The sequence below is a fragment of the Hippoglossus hippoglossus genome, chromosome 11, assembly GCF_009819705.1.
Source record: "Hippoglossus hippoglossus isolate fHipHip1 chromosome 11, fHipHip1.pri, whole genome shotgun sequence".
NCBI lineage: Eukaryota > Metazoa > Chordata > Actinopteri > Pleuronectiformes > Pleuronectidae > Hippoglossus > Hippoglossus hippoglossus.
Genome location: NC_047161.1, coordinates 12,823,865 through 12,837,430, shown reverse-complemented (window position 1 = coordinate 12,837,430; position 13,566 = coordinate 12,823,865). Strand labels below are relative to the sequence as shown.

Sequence of the window (13,566 nt, the reverse complement as noted above, 5' to 3'; positions counted from 1 at the left end):
ATTGTATATTTTAAAATCAAGGTAATTCACAAGCTTTGGTGTCCATTTTCCAACCATTGTACCAAGCAGCAACATGAAGACAACCCAATTATAATCCTAAAGAATGCAGATTTAAGTGTTTGATCATGGTTTACTCCTGATGTAGAAGATTTGCATACAAGTGGTGATTGTGCTGCACTGATAACACTTCTGACTTAATCAATACATTCCAGATTTATGGTTTCATATGAAAACACCTGATTTGATTTCTTTTAAAAGTGTTAACATGAACCTGCGGCCTGTTTTCATGCAAACACTTTGTGTCGTGACAGGATTCATGATGACTAGATGAGGACGTGTAGAAAAAACTAAATATATTTTTCTTTACAACATTTTAGGCATACGCACATATCTAGATTAAAAATGTTAAATTAGCGCCGTTCATTACAAATGTTAATCTTGAAAAAACACCTGTAACATTTGGTCCGTTGAGGGATGCGCCATGACTTTTCCATGGAAAGAAAAATTGCCAGTTGTTATGGAAACATCGTCACTAATGCACAAAAGGTCCAAAGTCCATCTCCAACAGCCTGATACCAGTCATGAGACTGTTCTTCATAGCACAGTGAAGGTAGCTGTGACATCTGGGGACATGGTACATTACTGCAGAGCTCAGTTGTTTTATAGGTGATGAGGTGCTGAGATTTAATAATAACCAAGAATGGCTCTCAGCAGAGTGCATACATCCATCAAGGTCCATCAGACCTCCATGAAACCAAAATTAAATTCAGTAAATCCAGATTTTTATTTGAATCTGCACCAATAAGTCTCCTAATCTTGCCTAATTTGTTTTATCAATATTCATGAATTATTCAGAGAAATCAAGAAAAAGTTGACATATTTTGCAAAATTAAAGGTCCCGGATTTGCAAAAAAAATGAATGGGTTCTTCTTCGGGTGATGCCTTAACACTCCACAAAAAGTTTTGGAAATCAGTTGAGTAGATTTTACATAATCATAACCTCCAAGGAACTATGGGGGTGGAAAGGATTTATTCAAAAACATAGCAGGAAGGCCAAAACTGGACATACTAACTTACATTTAAAATCTTACAGGAGTAAAGGTAAAGATGTGGTGTAGATTAGCCTATACTATAAAGCCTTCCATGTGCAGGAAAGAGAAGAGGAAGAAAACTTGCTCCATGGTAGAGATTAAACATCAAAAAACGTTCAGGAGACGGCAGGAAAATGCTGCTGTAACTACCAAATCACACTATTAAACTTTATTACTATTAATTCCACTATGCTTTACCGGCACCATTTCAACGTCAAGGTTTCAAACCCTCACTAAAACGAGATCTTTCTGTAATGCATCTAGAAAAAATAAAGTAATAGCTTTAGTTAAATCTCAATATTGATTTTACTTTCTAAACCTTTGGAAAGCTTAACTGATGAGTGGGAATTTGGTCACATAAAACCTTTATTAGAACTTCAAATAATATATACAAACAAAGTATACAAAAAGCACATTTAGAACAAAACGTCACTAGAGTGAAACAAAATCTTAAATGAGACAGATAGTTATACCAGAAGTGGTTGACAGCTTAACAAAACTAAAGTTTATCAAATTTACAAAATTTGACCAGGTATGATTATAGGCAGTGGTGGGTATGGCTTCTAAACTGCCATCACCAAACTAATCAGAATATGAAACCGGAAGACTTATTATGATTAATAAGAAACACCATCACCTGTTTTTTTCTCCATCAGTTCAGCAAATATGTACAAATAACATGGCTCTCATCGACTTCCAAACATTTCAAGTCTTCAAACATCTTCAAAAAATAACTAAGCAGGCTAAAACTAGAAAGCATGCCAGAGAAGAAATGTCAGTCCTGAGGAGAAGGGCATAAGTGGTGCGAAGGACTGCAGGGACACCAGGGGAGGGTTTTACTGAGTTTCATCCTCTGGACAGGAATGCCATGTCAGTCTCTCCTCGTAGAAGGAGATGACCACCTGAGGGCAGCGAGTGTTCGCCTCACGGGCTGGGACCAAGTCTGCTTCATCTGAGTCTTTCCTAAAAAAAGAAAAACAAATTCATAATGTTTTATGTACAATGCAACAATGGCAGACAACATTTAAATTAGAGATTGGGCTGTTAAGACAAAAATGAGGATTTATTTCCTTCTGGACTCACCATTTCATTAAAAACATCAACTCCCCGCTGCTGTCTGTTGCGCCAATGATCCGCTCTGGGTCAAGGTTCCTAGCAAAGCCACGCGGTTTTTCAGCCTGTAAATGGTGACAACAGAACACGTGATTCATTGTACCAAACAGAAAATATTGCACTGGACCAGGGACATCCCCAAGGTGAAGGTGAAATAATATCTGGCTGCAGTTCAGACACTGAGGTTGGAAAGAAGTAAAGATTCACTAAAACCGTTTTCAAACATGAACTCTGGAGAATATCTACACAGGTGGGTCCAGTCTTTCGCCGGACTTTGCCTTCTACACATGAACAATGCACCATGTGATTCTCCACTCTTGTTCATAAAAAAGCAGTCTTGAAATTTGGACTCTTTGTGGGTTTTTTTTCTTCATTTTTGCATCTGTTGTTTGTAATAAACATCATCAACAGGAGCACTCGCTTGCCTATGAATCCTCCAGAGGATCTCCTGCTGTGTTCTCGCAAGTGAGGGCCAGGCGTCGAAGTTTCGCATTTTGGCATTTGTGTGCTCACAAACTCTAGAGAATGTAGTAAAAAAAAAAATTTGACTTCACATAAGTAATTAACCCCTTAAAAACCCTAATGTCTCCTTAGATACCTATACTTAAGAAAACATCAAATTTTAAACATTTTCACTGGGTCCCTTAAAAGAATAGGTCACCCAAAAATGATAATTCACTCATTATGTACTCACCCCTATGCCGATGGAGGGGTGGGAGGAGTGTTTGAGTCCACTAAACACTTATGGAGTTTCAGGGGTAAACAGTGTAGCAGCCAGGGAACAATCGAATACAACTCAAGATATTAGGGGCTTATCTTCAGAAGTAAAAAAACACCACGTTTTAAGCATTGATCTCTGCCGATATCTTCCGACGAGGTGCATTCAGGGACTTTCAGAAACTTCTGGTGGACTTTAAGGCGTGTGTAAATGACATTGTTTCGAGTCGAATATGAATGACGGGGCTTCCGGACATTTCGATGACACCACATGTCTGAAGATAAGCCCCTAATATCTTTAGTTGTAATGGATTCGGCTGCTAACCCGTTTTCCCCTGAAACTCCATAAATGTTTAGTGGACTCAAACACTACACCCACCATCGGCCTAGGGGTGAGTAAACACTGAGTGAATTATCATTTTTTGGGTGAACTATTCCTGAAAGTTATTTTCGTGCTCACAAACTCTACAACCTTGAGCAAAAAGTGTCACGCCCTGTTGGTGAATTTTTTTTGGAATTTGGTTCTGAGACAACTATAAACGATCCCATGGTCACTCCAGGACAGGGTCAGGAGCTGCTGAATGTCAGTAACAGATCTTTTTAATACAGTATTAACAGACTGGTGACAATTTACATGGAAAAACACACATAAATGAATGTTTAAGTAAGTGTTGAGCCACCACATTCACTCATCAAAACGTCCAATAGGTGTTCAATGGACTTGATAAGGCCATAGCATGTGATTCACATTGCTTTCACACTCAAACCCTTCAGTTAACTATGATTCCCTACGGATGGGGCAGGGAGTCCTGTTACTCCATAGATTTTTCCCTTATTTGTCACCTTTGCTCACCTTTACCAGGTGTGACGTCACAATGGTGCTGCAACATTTTTGTGTCTTGTGCAACAAGGTAATGTGATATGTGGGAGGCAATTATATTTAAGAATTAGTTTGACAAACGATCCTCATAGAAAATTATTGTCATCGTTAAGATGAATATGACATCATCATATGAGTCAACTCACCACATCTTTCTTCTTTGCTTCCGTCTCTGCTGGCTCTTCAGTCGATGCCTTCCTCTTGACGGGGGCCGGCTTCTCTGTGATGTTCTTCTGTGCTTCCAAAAATCCTGAAATCAGCTCGGGGCAGTCCAGGTTCTCCTCTGGCTCCCAGGTATTATCAGCACTGAAGAGGAGCAGGGGCGAGAGAGAGGACGTTCAGCATTCGCATCTCAAGACTTTCACCAATGAAGGCACAATGTATTTAACTTTTTTTTTTTTTTTAAACTAGCTTGTATGCAGAACTGCTGTTTCCATAATATGGACAAAAGCATAGCACCAGGGAAGCACATTCAGCTCAGCGGGTTTGGGGGCAACAGGTGTCCCAGGCAACTCACTCTGTAAATCCTTTCCACTTCAAGAAGAACTCTACTTTCCCATTAACAAGACGCTGGTCCAGCACTTTCTCCACCACAAACTCTTCAGGTTCTTCCTGCGGATCCTGAGAGTCTTTCTTCCCCTTCATAGTCTGCTTTTTGCCCATGTTGTGCACTGAAAGCAAAAAAGGTACAGGAAAAGCAAACAGTTAAAACTATGTACTTCGAGTCACATGCGAAATAGGTGCTGCTCTTATCCACGCGTTAGTAATGGAGCCTGTGACTTCAACCACGCCACAGATGAAGAAGGGCCTCGTTGTGTCTACGAACAAGCCAACGTGTAAAACATAAACACTGGTGTAATGTTCATTTAGGAACCGCGCCAGCTAGCTTAGCCGAGTGCTGTGCACAATGTTAATCAGAGCGAACCCGATCAAGAGATAACGTTATGCGCGTTAGCTACCGTGCTAATCGTAGCCAATATAATTCAATGCCTGTAAATGGGAAATACTATATCTTTCACTCGGCGTTGCCGGTGCAACGCTACAGGTTCAGGAGCGGTGTTAGCATACAAGCTAAAGCCCGATGTAAGGATTTAGCATTAGCAATGGAGAAAAGCAAGTTTAACGCTGGACTAAACGGCTCCAATCATCTATAAAGGGCCGGTGATGTGGCTACTTCGTGGAAAAGCTAGCTGACTATAATGTACCCAGAACACAACCGGATACTGTGAGAGAGGGAAACACTCACTGATTCACTCGGGTACGAAGGCTTGAATACTAAAGCTAGCTTGCTCTTGTTGGGATAACGCCGTGGCTAACTCTACGCTACAAGGGCTACGCTGATCAGCCGTGCTATCGTCAGGCGGCTTGTTTCAAAGTAACGCGAAGTAATAAATCGGTATACGTACTTACCGTAAGATCTGCACTGCGCTCGTCAGTGCTGCTTCCTCACCACGCGGTCTGCCTTCTCTTTATCTGGGGCCTGCAGCTCCGCAGGTCGGGCGCCAAAAAACCTCGGCTGTAATCGTAGGTCCTACGGAAGCCTGGAGGCGGAACGCGATTTGCTTCGCACCTTCGCGCCTCGTGGCCGCCTGTTGCAATTGAGCAGTGAGACATTGCCCTGCGAAATCTACCCGAGACATTTATTAACATACATGTGACTTAACTGGATCCCACAAGAAAACCACCTCAGTAGAACCGATCCTCGATGTGGGTTACAGACAGAGATCCCAAGGCAGTGGCCCCCCCAAAATAAACACACAATTTGTTTCACTTTATTTTATTCTTTTTTTAATCAGAAAGAACAACGCCTGCAAAAAAAAAAAGAAAAACACTTTTGAAATTCCCTAAGCATTTATAGAAACAGCAAAGTAAACTCTTGGGCAAACCTGGAAATTAAACACATTTGTGAGGGTCTAGGGATAATACAAATTAAAAAAAAGGGTACTTAATGAGTCACACTATTAACAACTACATGCAATTTTCGTCCCATTTAATTCACTCACTCTGTCGACAGTATAAAGCAACATTTCCATGAATAACACAGGAACTTCTACTGAATATTTTACCTCTCAGATAATCTCAAATATATAAAAAGCAACATCCATAAAACATTCACTCATTAAATAGAGTTGGTGATTGTATTTTTCAGAAACGGAGTGGTTTAAGTCCATTTCGGATCATTTTAATAACAAAGGATTGGTAGCTAATGAGTGCACTTAAGTTCCCCTACAAAAAGCGTCTTTTTTTACTTTTATTTCACCAAAATCTATAAGAACCGAGGCGTGAGGTAGAATATAATCTTGTCAGAACTCGTTTAGTAACCCACAATGAAAGGGATTCAGCAGAATTGTGCTTGAAACTAATGAATATTAAATTTAAACATGAAACGTTTTTTTCTTTAAAACATTTTTGTTATGATGATGTGCATTCGTTTCTAATGTGCACACACGCTAACCAAAACACTTATCAAATGCTAATTAAGGCCTTGTCAGTTTAATCATTGGTATACTGTACATCATAAACACAAAGAAAAGAACAAATTCATTATCTTATTCAACATTTCAGTTCCAATTTCTGCGCTACATGCCACAAAGTATCTAAAACAAATCTGTAAACTTTAGGTAATGTCCCAATATTCTTAGCACTATGCAATAAAGTTTCCGCTTTGAAAAAAAAAACAAAAAACTGCCTTTGACAGTCTCGTGATGCACATAAGCATTTCAGGAATCTCAGAAACTTTAATAAATACAATCTTTTACCTTCTCTTTAAACTGAATACACTGAGAAGCAAGATTACATGGAAACAAACAAACAAATAGAATCATCCTCAAAGATTTCTTTCCAGTAACTGTCACAATGCTGGCTATGTTGGATTTTAGAGGTGTGTGGCAAGAATTATCTGCGGAAACAACATGTGAGTTTAATGTTAATGCACACAGAGAAACTGGTGGCATTGCCAGCATCTGAGCTGTTCTCCTAATCGGCCTCTAGTGCCTTGTCCATCTTTAATGAGCAAACTTTGTGTCCAGTGTGTGAGCTACATTTTTCCCATGAGATATTTTATGTACAGAGATTATTTTTTGTGTATTCATGTTCAGAGTTTTTTTTTTTTCTTTTTGCAGCTTTTGCCCAGTTAGGGTCCCAACAGTGGTGAATCCACACACACTAATACAGAAGGAGATCCCGAAACCAGAGTCTGGCAAGTCAAGTTCAGAAATATTCAAAAGAAAACAACTAAAAACTCAAGTCTTATCTGGCAAGTACTGCATCACTGCTTTTTGTCCTTCTTTCTCTTGTCTGTTTTGTTGCCAGTTGACGTGGAGACAGCAGGCCGTCTCAAAGGCTGAACTACTACTCTACCATTAGCCCCGCACTGCAGGGTGAATCTTTCTGGGTTGAGGGGTTGTCCCGAATCATCCCTCAGCCGGGCCAAGACATCTCTGGTCAGCTGCTTTATCTGCTGGCCCACAGCCCCCATAGTCTTGGCTGTAAGCTGTTTCTCTCTCAGTAGCCTGTCTCTCTGAGCTTGTAGCCTTTCGACCTGCTCCTGGAGCCCTGTGATGGCATCCAGCTTGCGCTTGCGGCAGTTCTGCGCTGCCAATTTATTCTTCCCCCGCCTGCGGATGTCCCTCAGGAGTGTGACTTGGTCAGGGGAGAAGCCTTGACCGTCAAGAACCTCCAGGAACTCCTCCACGGGCATGTTGACGATCTGCAGGACAGAGAAGGGGATGTACATGGCACGGGCCCGAAGCTCATCGCGACTCAGCTCCCTGTCTTCCGACCTTGGCTCGTCATCTTCGCTGAAAGGCTCCTCCTTGATACCTTTGTGGGGAAGTGTTACAGACGGCGGGTTGAAGAAAGCAGGTGATGAGTAGCTGTGGTCATGCCACACACTCTCACTCAGATCAACGGGTGACCATGCTGTGGTGTAGTCCGCAATGCCTTTCGAGGGGAGTGAATCCACATCGCTGCTGTAACCGGTTGCTCCACACTCATCCTCACAGTATGAGCTGGATGAAGATGACATCTCGGATGAGCCTGGGCAAGGGAGGGGTTCGTTATTGTGGTAATATGTATAACGAACAATTTCTTAGCACCACAAGCAATGGGTATAAATTTGATTCATGATCATTTGTAGAGATTTGGACTAACCTGGGGAGACTGGACCTCCAGAGCTGCTCTCCAGTGAGAGTCCAGAGTCAGAGTCCAGGTCCTCGAGGGCCTGTGGCGCTAGACCCTCAAGGCAGCCCATCAGCTGGGAGCCGATGGTGTCGAGGCCTTCAAAACCCAGCTGATTGATCTGGTCAAACACTGCCTCATCCAGACAGCCACCCAGCGCACTCTGCGATAACTCATTTCTAGTTAAATTACATACTGTTGCAAAGGGGAGGGCAGCCAAGCCTACGGCCATCCCTGGTGACACGTCGGAGTGCGAGGATCCTGTGGATTCTAGTCGGAACAGGGCTCTTTGTTGGGGGACTGGTCGGGCCTCCCCTCTTTCTGATGTCATACCAAAGGCAGTGGCAGCCATAGCATCATGCAAACTGACGTCCTGGCTGATGGCACTTGTGATGTCAGTATCCGTAACAAGAGAATCCAAGTCCTACACATGAGACAAATTTTGGTTGATCTTTATGCTTCACAATGAGACGGAGATCACAATCGGACATTAAAACCTTGTTTAGAGCTGGTATTAACATCAACCCAGAGTGATCCGATCACAACTGGTCAGCGCCAAGTACAGGTCTGGAACACATTTGGAGGTGGTCTGGGATGCATGTGGTCATATTCTTTTTCCTGTGTGAAGGCAAATCCTTTCTGAGCAACATTGAAAAGACCTCTTACTCAGCTGACGTCCTTTGACCAGCTGCAGTTTTACAGTGAATCAAACACATTTTTAATCTTCTCAGCGTCCATTCGTTGATTTATTTGTAGCAGCGATATCAACACTGATGACTATATAATGAATTTCATATTCATATATCATATCATATATGAATTTATATTCATTATTAGGAGAGCTACACACATTATCAATTCATTCAGCCCTTCCTGAGGAACCAGTAATGAACATGGACAGACTACTTACATCAAGGTCAGTGACAGACAGAGAGAGTAAACTGCTCCAGTGCTGGTCAATATCAATGGTAGGAGGAGGTTGGCTTCCTGGGTCAGACAGTGCAGTGATACCTTCGAGTAAACTCTGAAGTAGGAAAAACATGCACAGAATACAACATTAATTCATACAGTAAATATTGTCCAAGACTGTGTCAGAGTTTAAAGGAACATACTTTAAAATTACATGAAATGCAGAATGGAAACATTCATAATTTTATCCTTAAATCCTAATATTTATGGATGAACTTTCTTTTCATAATCTTTATAGATTAGTACATAAAGGAACTAGAAGTTTTTCTCTGTGAGAGATGGTAATTATTCTACTTCCACATCCCTAATCTCACAATCCTAATGCACTGGGATCAGAATGGCGTAACTGAAGTGATGCAGTCATGTAAGACTGTGATCTTACAACACAATTTCCCACACCATCACGTGATTTTGTAAATTTGATTCGAATGGGACAGACTGACAAACACTGTGTTGTGTATTCTTGCAACAAAAACAGTGCCGCTACTTCTCAGAAAACTGTTTGATGCAGTGTGAAACATTTTCAACAGCATACAGCAATTTATGACAGCAACTGGAACAATCAGGATCATACCTCTTGCTCCAGTGTGGAACTGTGAGCCAGCTGCGTGAGCGGAGCAGGTTCTTCCTCCTCTTTAATTTGGATGTCATTTTCCTGGTAGGATGAAGAAAAGCGGATGGAGAGAAAAAAAGCAGAGATAGAATTGGGGTAAAGGAGATTCAGAGGATTTGGGATAGAAGAGAAGGAAAAGCCAAACACACAGTTTGTTAGCGGAGTGAACCTGAAGACAATAACATTTCTGGTTCAGTGACCAAAGTCCAGCTATTGCAGATAACTGGATATCTTCAGTTGTGATTAGTGCTGTAACAAAGATCACGTTTGTCATAATAAACAGTTGCTTTCACTGCAGCAGAAACTGAAACCCACTAAATCAAAATAAGGTCAACTAACTTCAGCTGCCTTTTGGGACACAAACAATGTGCAAGTTGGTGTATTTATATGTGAAAGTGTGTATTATTTTAGTGCACTAGCAGTCAGGCTAATAATCCTCAGAGATGACCTAACCACGAGAGATGTTGTAAGACCCTTCTGGTACATGAAGAACAGCATTTAATGTAGGTCACCAGCTGTCTGCCACAGACACAATATTCTTCATGTCTCCACTTACACCAATTCATTTCTTAACTTTCAAAGGGAGACTAACTGCTGAATCAGGTTTTTTTACTGCTGGAGGCAAAAGTACATCACACCAGCGCAGTTCTGCCTGAGCCCTGTCTGAGCCTGTCGACTGTCACTGGAGCAGCTTTTCCTGATGCAGTGAATGGAGATAGCTATGGATTTTTTTTTTTACTGTCAAATATCACAGCTGTGGCCCTCTCCTTTGAAACATTGTGTTTCCACAAACCACAAAATCTCACCCTACGACTATTTAAGCTGTTACTTATTTTGCAATGAGAGGGCACAGAGGAAAAAAAAAGTGTCTACATGACAGTATCGATGGGAACAAGATCCATGGGAGGCAGTGTTCAAGTAAGGACCACCACTTTTGTGTAAGCAAACAGGGTGTGGATGTAAGCTTCACTACTCCTCCTCTTCAGGCTCACAGCTGGCAATTGGGTCTGGGATACAGTTACACAATTAACCATAACAACTGCCACCAAGCAGCTGTTTGAGCCCCCGAGCTAGAAAAACTGGATGAGTGAAAGAGTTGAATAGAAAGGTCTGGGTGTGATTACAGTCTTGTAAAAACTCATAATGGCAGAGAGACATTATACAGAAGTTACACCGAATATGATATTTCAACAAAACGTTTGTGACGATATGCGAGTAAACTAAAATGCTTTGGTCAAATCCAAAACACTGGTCTTATTAGTCTTTGTTTCATGAAGTCAACATCTATTGTGGGTTTAAAGAGAGAGATCCATGTGGGAGTGTGACAGGTGCAGCAGACGGCTTCACAATACAAATCAGTCATACAAATGGGACAGTGAAAGGACACCTCAAGTTTAACCAACAGCTTATCACACTGCTGGTGGTGCACCAGGAAACGTTACAGAATAATAAGTGACTTGTTGGAGAGACAGCCATCATTGTGTAACATGGGTTAGTGATGCTAGTTAGCTAGCTGCTCACTCTGTCTCTCAGGAAGTTTTAACTCCAGGTCATTTCCTGCTTTAGTCAATACTGCAATATATGGGTCGTTTAACTTAAGTGGATGAGTCCGGGTAACTTTGTGTTGCACTTCACACACACACACACAAACACAAACAGACTTGCCTCTTTGGGAAAGCCACAGGCTCCATTGCTACAAGGCCCGAGTTCGGGGCTTGTTTGTCGCACCTCTGGGCCATCACCAGGCAGGTGCTCACGGTCCTCCCCGGCCCCGTCCCCGGGACTTTGCAACCCCGAATCGGTGCTGTCGTTGCTCGAAGGCCCACAGTCAGCCTGGTCAGTGGTAGACACTTGGTGGACGAGCCATGTGTTCAACTGTGTGGGGAACCGCGGCGAGCCCAGGGTCTTCACCTCGTCCAGCAGCCGGCGGCTCGCGAAGAAATAGTCCAACTCGGGACATTTCGGGTGCACGGTGTATCCGTCAAGAGTGTCTCTCAGGCTGTGGAAGGGTGTCTGGGTGTAGGCTGAGCTGGGACCCAAGTTAATCTCTATCAGAGGCGTGTAGTAGCCGCCTAAGTAGCTGTCGATGTCCACGCGAACTCCAATCAAACTGAGTAAGATCGTCAACTGAATCAGGCCTTCTGTGAAATATTTTTTCGCTTTTTGCATTTTCCAAATACTTTCAGAACTGCAGATAAGTGCGAAAGCCTGACCCGACAGTTCCCCTTTTACCCAGTGGACAAAGGGAGAAGCCTAACAAAAGAGCACGCCTTCCCCTGTCAGACAAAGAGGTCCGCCTGTACCGGTGAATGGCTCAGATGGCTATGCTAGCTGTTAGCACTTAGCTATCAGCTTCAATTACCTGTTAACGGGGAGCCTCTCGGCGCAAACATGGCGGACACGCTGCTCTTCAGTCCGTCACAGTGGCGGTGACTCGTCGGTGGAACCTCACTATCAAAAGCCCACTGACTCGTTTCTATTCAAATTGACATTTAAAGTGGATGTGAGGAGCTAAATGCTAACACCCTAGTTGCTGCAACTGGGGAAACTTCGTTTCACATTTGCGTAACTCATGCAGATTGGACCAGGGCGCTCACCGCATCAGGATGTGATTGGACAAGAAGATTGTCACTCATCGTTTTGACCAATGAGAGCAGGGTACCATTAGCAACAACAGCAGCCCCACCCCATTTCTAACTGAAAACATTATTTTAATGAAAAATACCACAAATTAACGTGATGTGTCTCCAGAAATTCACATTAAATTTATTAGATTAGATGTATACAGTGTATCCTTGGATCCAGCTGTTCCCTGAAACCTGTCACAGCTGCTGTTCCCTGACTGTGCTACTGACCTGCTTTTATTCCATGAGACTGTCCCCCTGTCGGTGGTTCAGTAAATTACAGTTTGAACTCGTCCAAATAACTTGCCTATGTAAGCTTCATTAAGAAAACATATAACAACTTTCTGGCATCTACATAACTCTATAACCACTGGATATCCTATATAATTGAATTTATAATTTATCTAAGAGCTCTGGTGAAAATTGTGAAGTCCAGGTCCACTAAGTTTTCCATTAAAGTATATCAGTATACAGAATTCGAAGCGCTGTTATGGATCAGACTATCCGGGGAAACTAAAAGTTGTTAAATGAGCTTTTTACTGACAAACCCTGCTATCAAAGCATAATCCTACTATTATATATTTTAAGATCAGTCCAAAAAGGGCCATTCTACATGATGGGACACGTAATATTTGCTTAAGTAAATAGAACACTTTCAACAAGAATGGAACATTTACCTCCAAGGTCCAAAAGCCCTGTGATGAATCCACATTTATTTGCATCTGCACCAAATTGCACCCACTCACAAATATCAGTCCCATAAACATGCCTGTTTTCTTTCGTCAAGATAAATAAATTATTCTCTGAGGAATCAACAAAAACGTTAAAAAAAAAATCTCACAATGTTAAAGAAGGTAAAAAAAAATCCTGGATCCACCCATTGATTTAGATCCACACCAAAATTGAACTGACTCATACCACATCCTTCCACCAGGGCCTCATTGGCAGAGGTAATAAATCCAGCACTGGTCAGAATGGCAAGGTGAGAAGAGGGAATTTAAATTGTCAAAAGTTCATTCTTTTAAGTAATTTGTGTAATCTCATTTTTGTGGGTCTAAGGTATTGAACACTATTAGACTGAACAAAACGTTATCACAATAAACACGTTTATTTAAAAGAATTGAAATGCTAGTCGCTCTCAGATCAGGATGTTGCATTCAGACTAATGATGTTGTTGGTACTATAAAAATAAGGTCATCTTATCTTTTCCTTGAGGCAACTATTGGGATATGTCAGGACCTTCTTTTTTTAAGTGCAGGATGTTGTTCATCTAATCTGGAACATAATGTTTATTCACCGTTAGTGGCCTCTTGAATTATAATGTCTGCTTTTTGTATTCAGTCCTCATGTACATGTGTGTTTTTTCTCACATCTAAACTG

At 41.8% G+C, this 13,566-nt stretch overlaps 2 protein-coding genes across 4 annotated transcripts; both read right to left on the bottom strand.

Moving 5' to 3' along the window:
* Positions 1-1,292: 1,292 nt before the first annotated feature.
* cbx3a (chromobox homolog 3a (HP1 gamma homolog, Drosophila)) lies at positions 1,293-5,367 on the bottom strand. 3 transcript variants are annotated; one of them, XM_034599852.1, is made up of 5 exons: positions 5,212-5,367; positions 4,319-4,472; positions 3,948-4,107; positions 2,175-2,269; positions 1,293-2,054 (listed from the first exon to the last, which is right to left on the bottom strand). In XM_034599852.1, exons 2-5 carry the CDS (start codon positions 4,462-4,464, stop codon positions 1,928-1,930), a joined length of 528 nt encoding a protein of 175 aa, XP_034455743.1. In that variant the 5' UTR covers positions 4,465-4,472; positions 5,212-5,367; the 3' UTR covers positions 1,293-1,927. The 3 variants fall into 3 exon arrangements, with proteins under 3 accessions (XP_034455743.1, XP_034455740.1, XP_034455741.1); XM_034599849.1 differs by having other exon boundaries at positions 5,208-5,359; XM_034599850.1 differs by lacking the exon at positions 5,212-5,367 and adding an exon at positions 5,048-5,178.
* A 198-nt stretch (positions 5,368-5,565) lies between these two features.
* On the bottom strand, positions 5,566-12,114 carry nfe2l3 (nuclear factor, erythroid 2-like 3). Its single transcript, XM_034599848.1, has 5 exons — positions 11,228-12,114; positions 9,524-9,604; positions 8,891-9,004; positions 7,954-8,404; positions 5,566-7,839 (listed from the first exon to the last, which is right to left on the bottom strand). The coding sequence occupies exons 1-5, from the start codon at positions 11,729-11,731 to the stop codon at positions 7,070-7,072; spliced, it is 1,920 nt and encodes a 639-aa protein (XP_034455739.1). The 5' UTR covers positions 11,732-12,114; the 3' UTR covers positions 5,566-7,069.
* Positions 12,115-13,566: the final 1,452 nt, after the last annotated feature.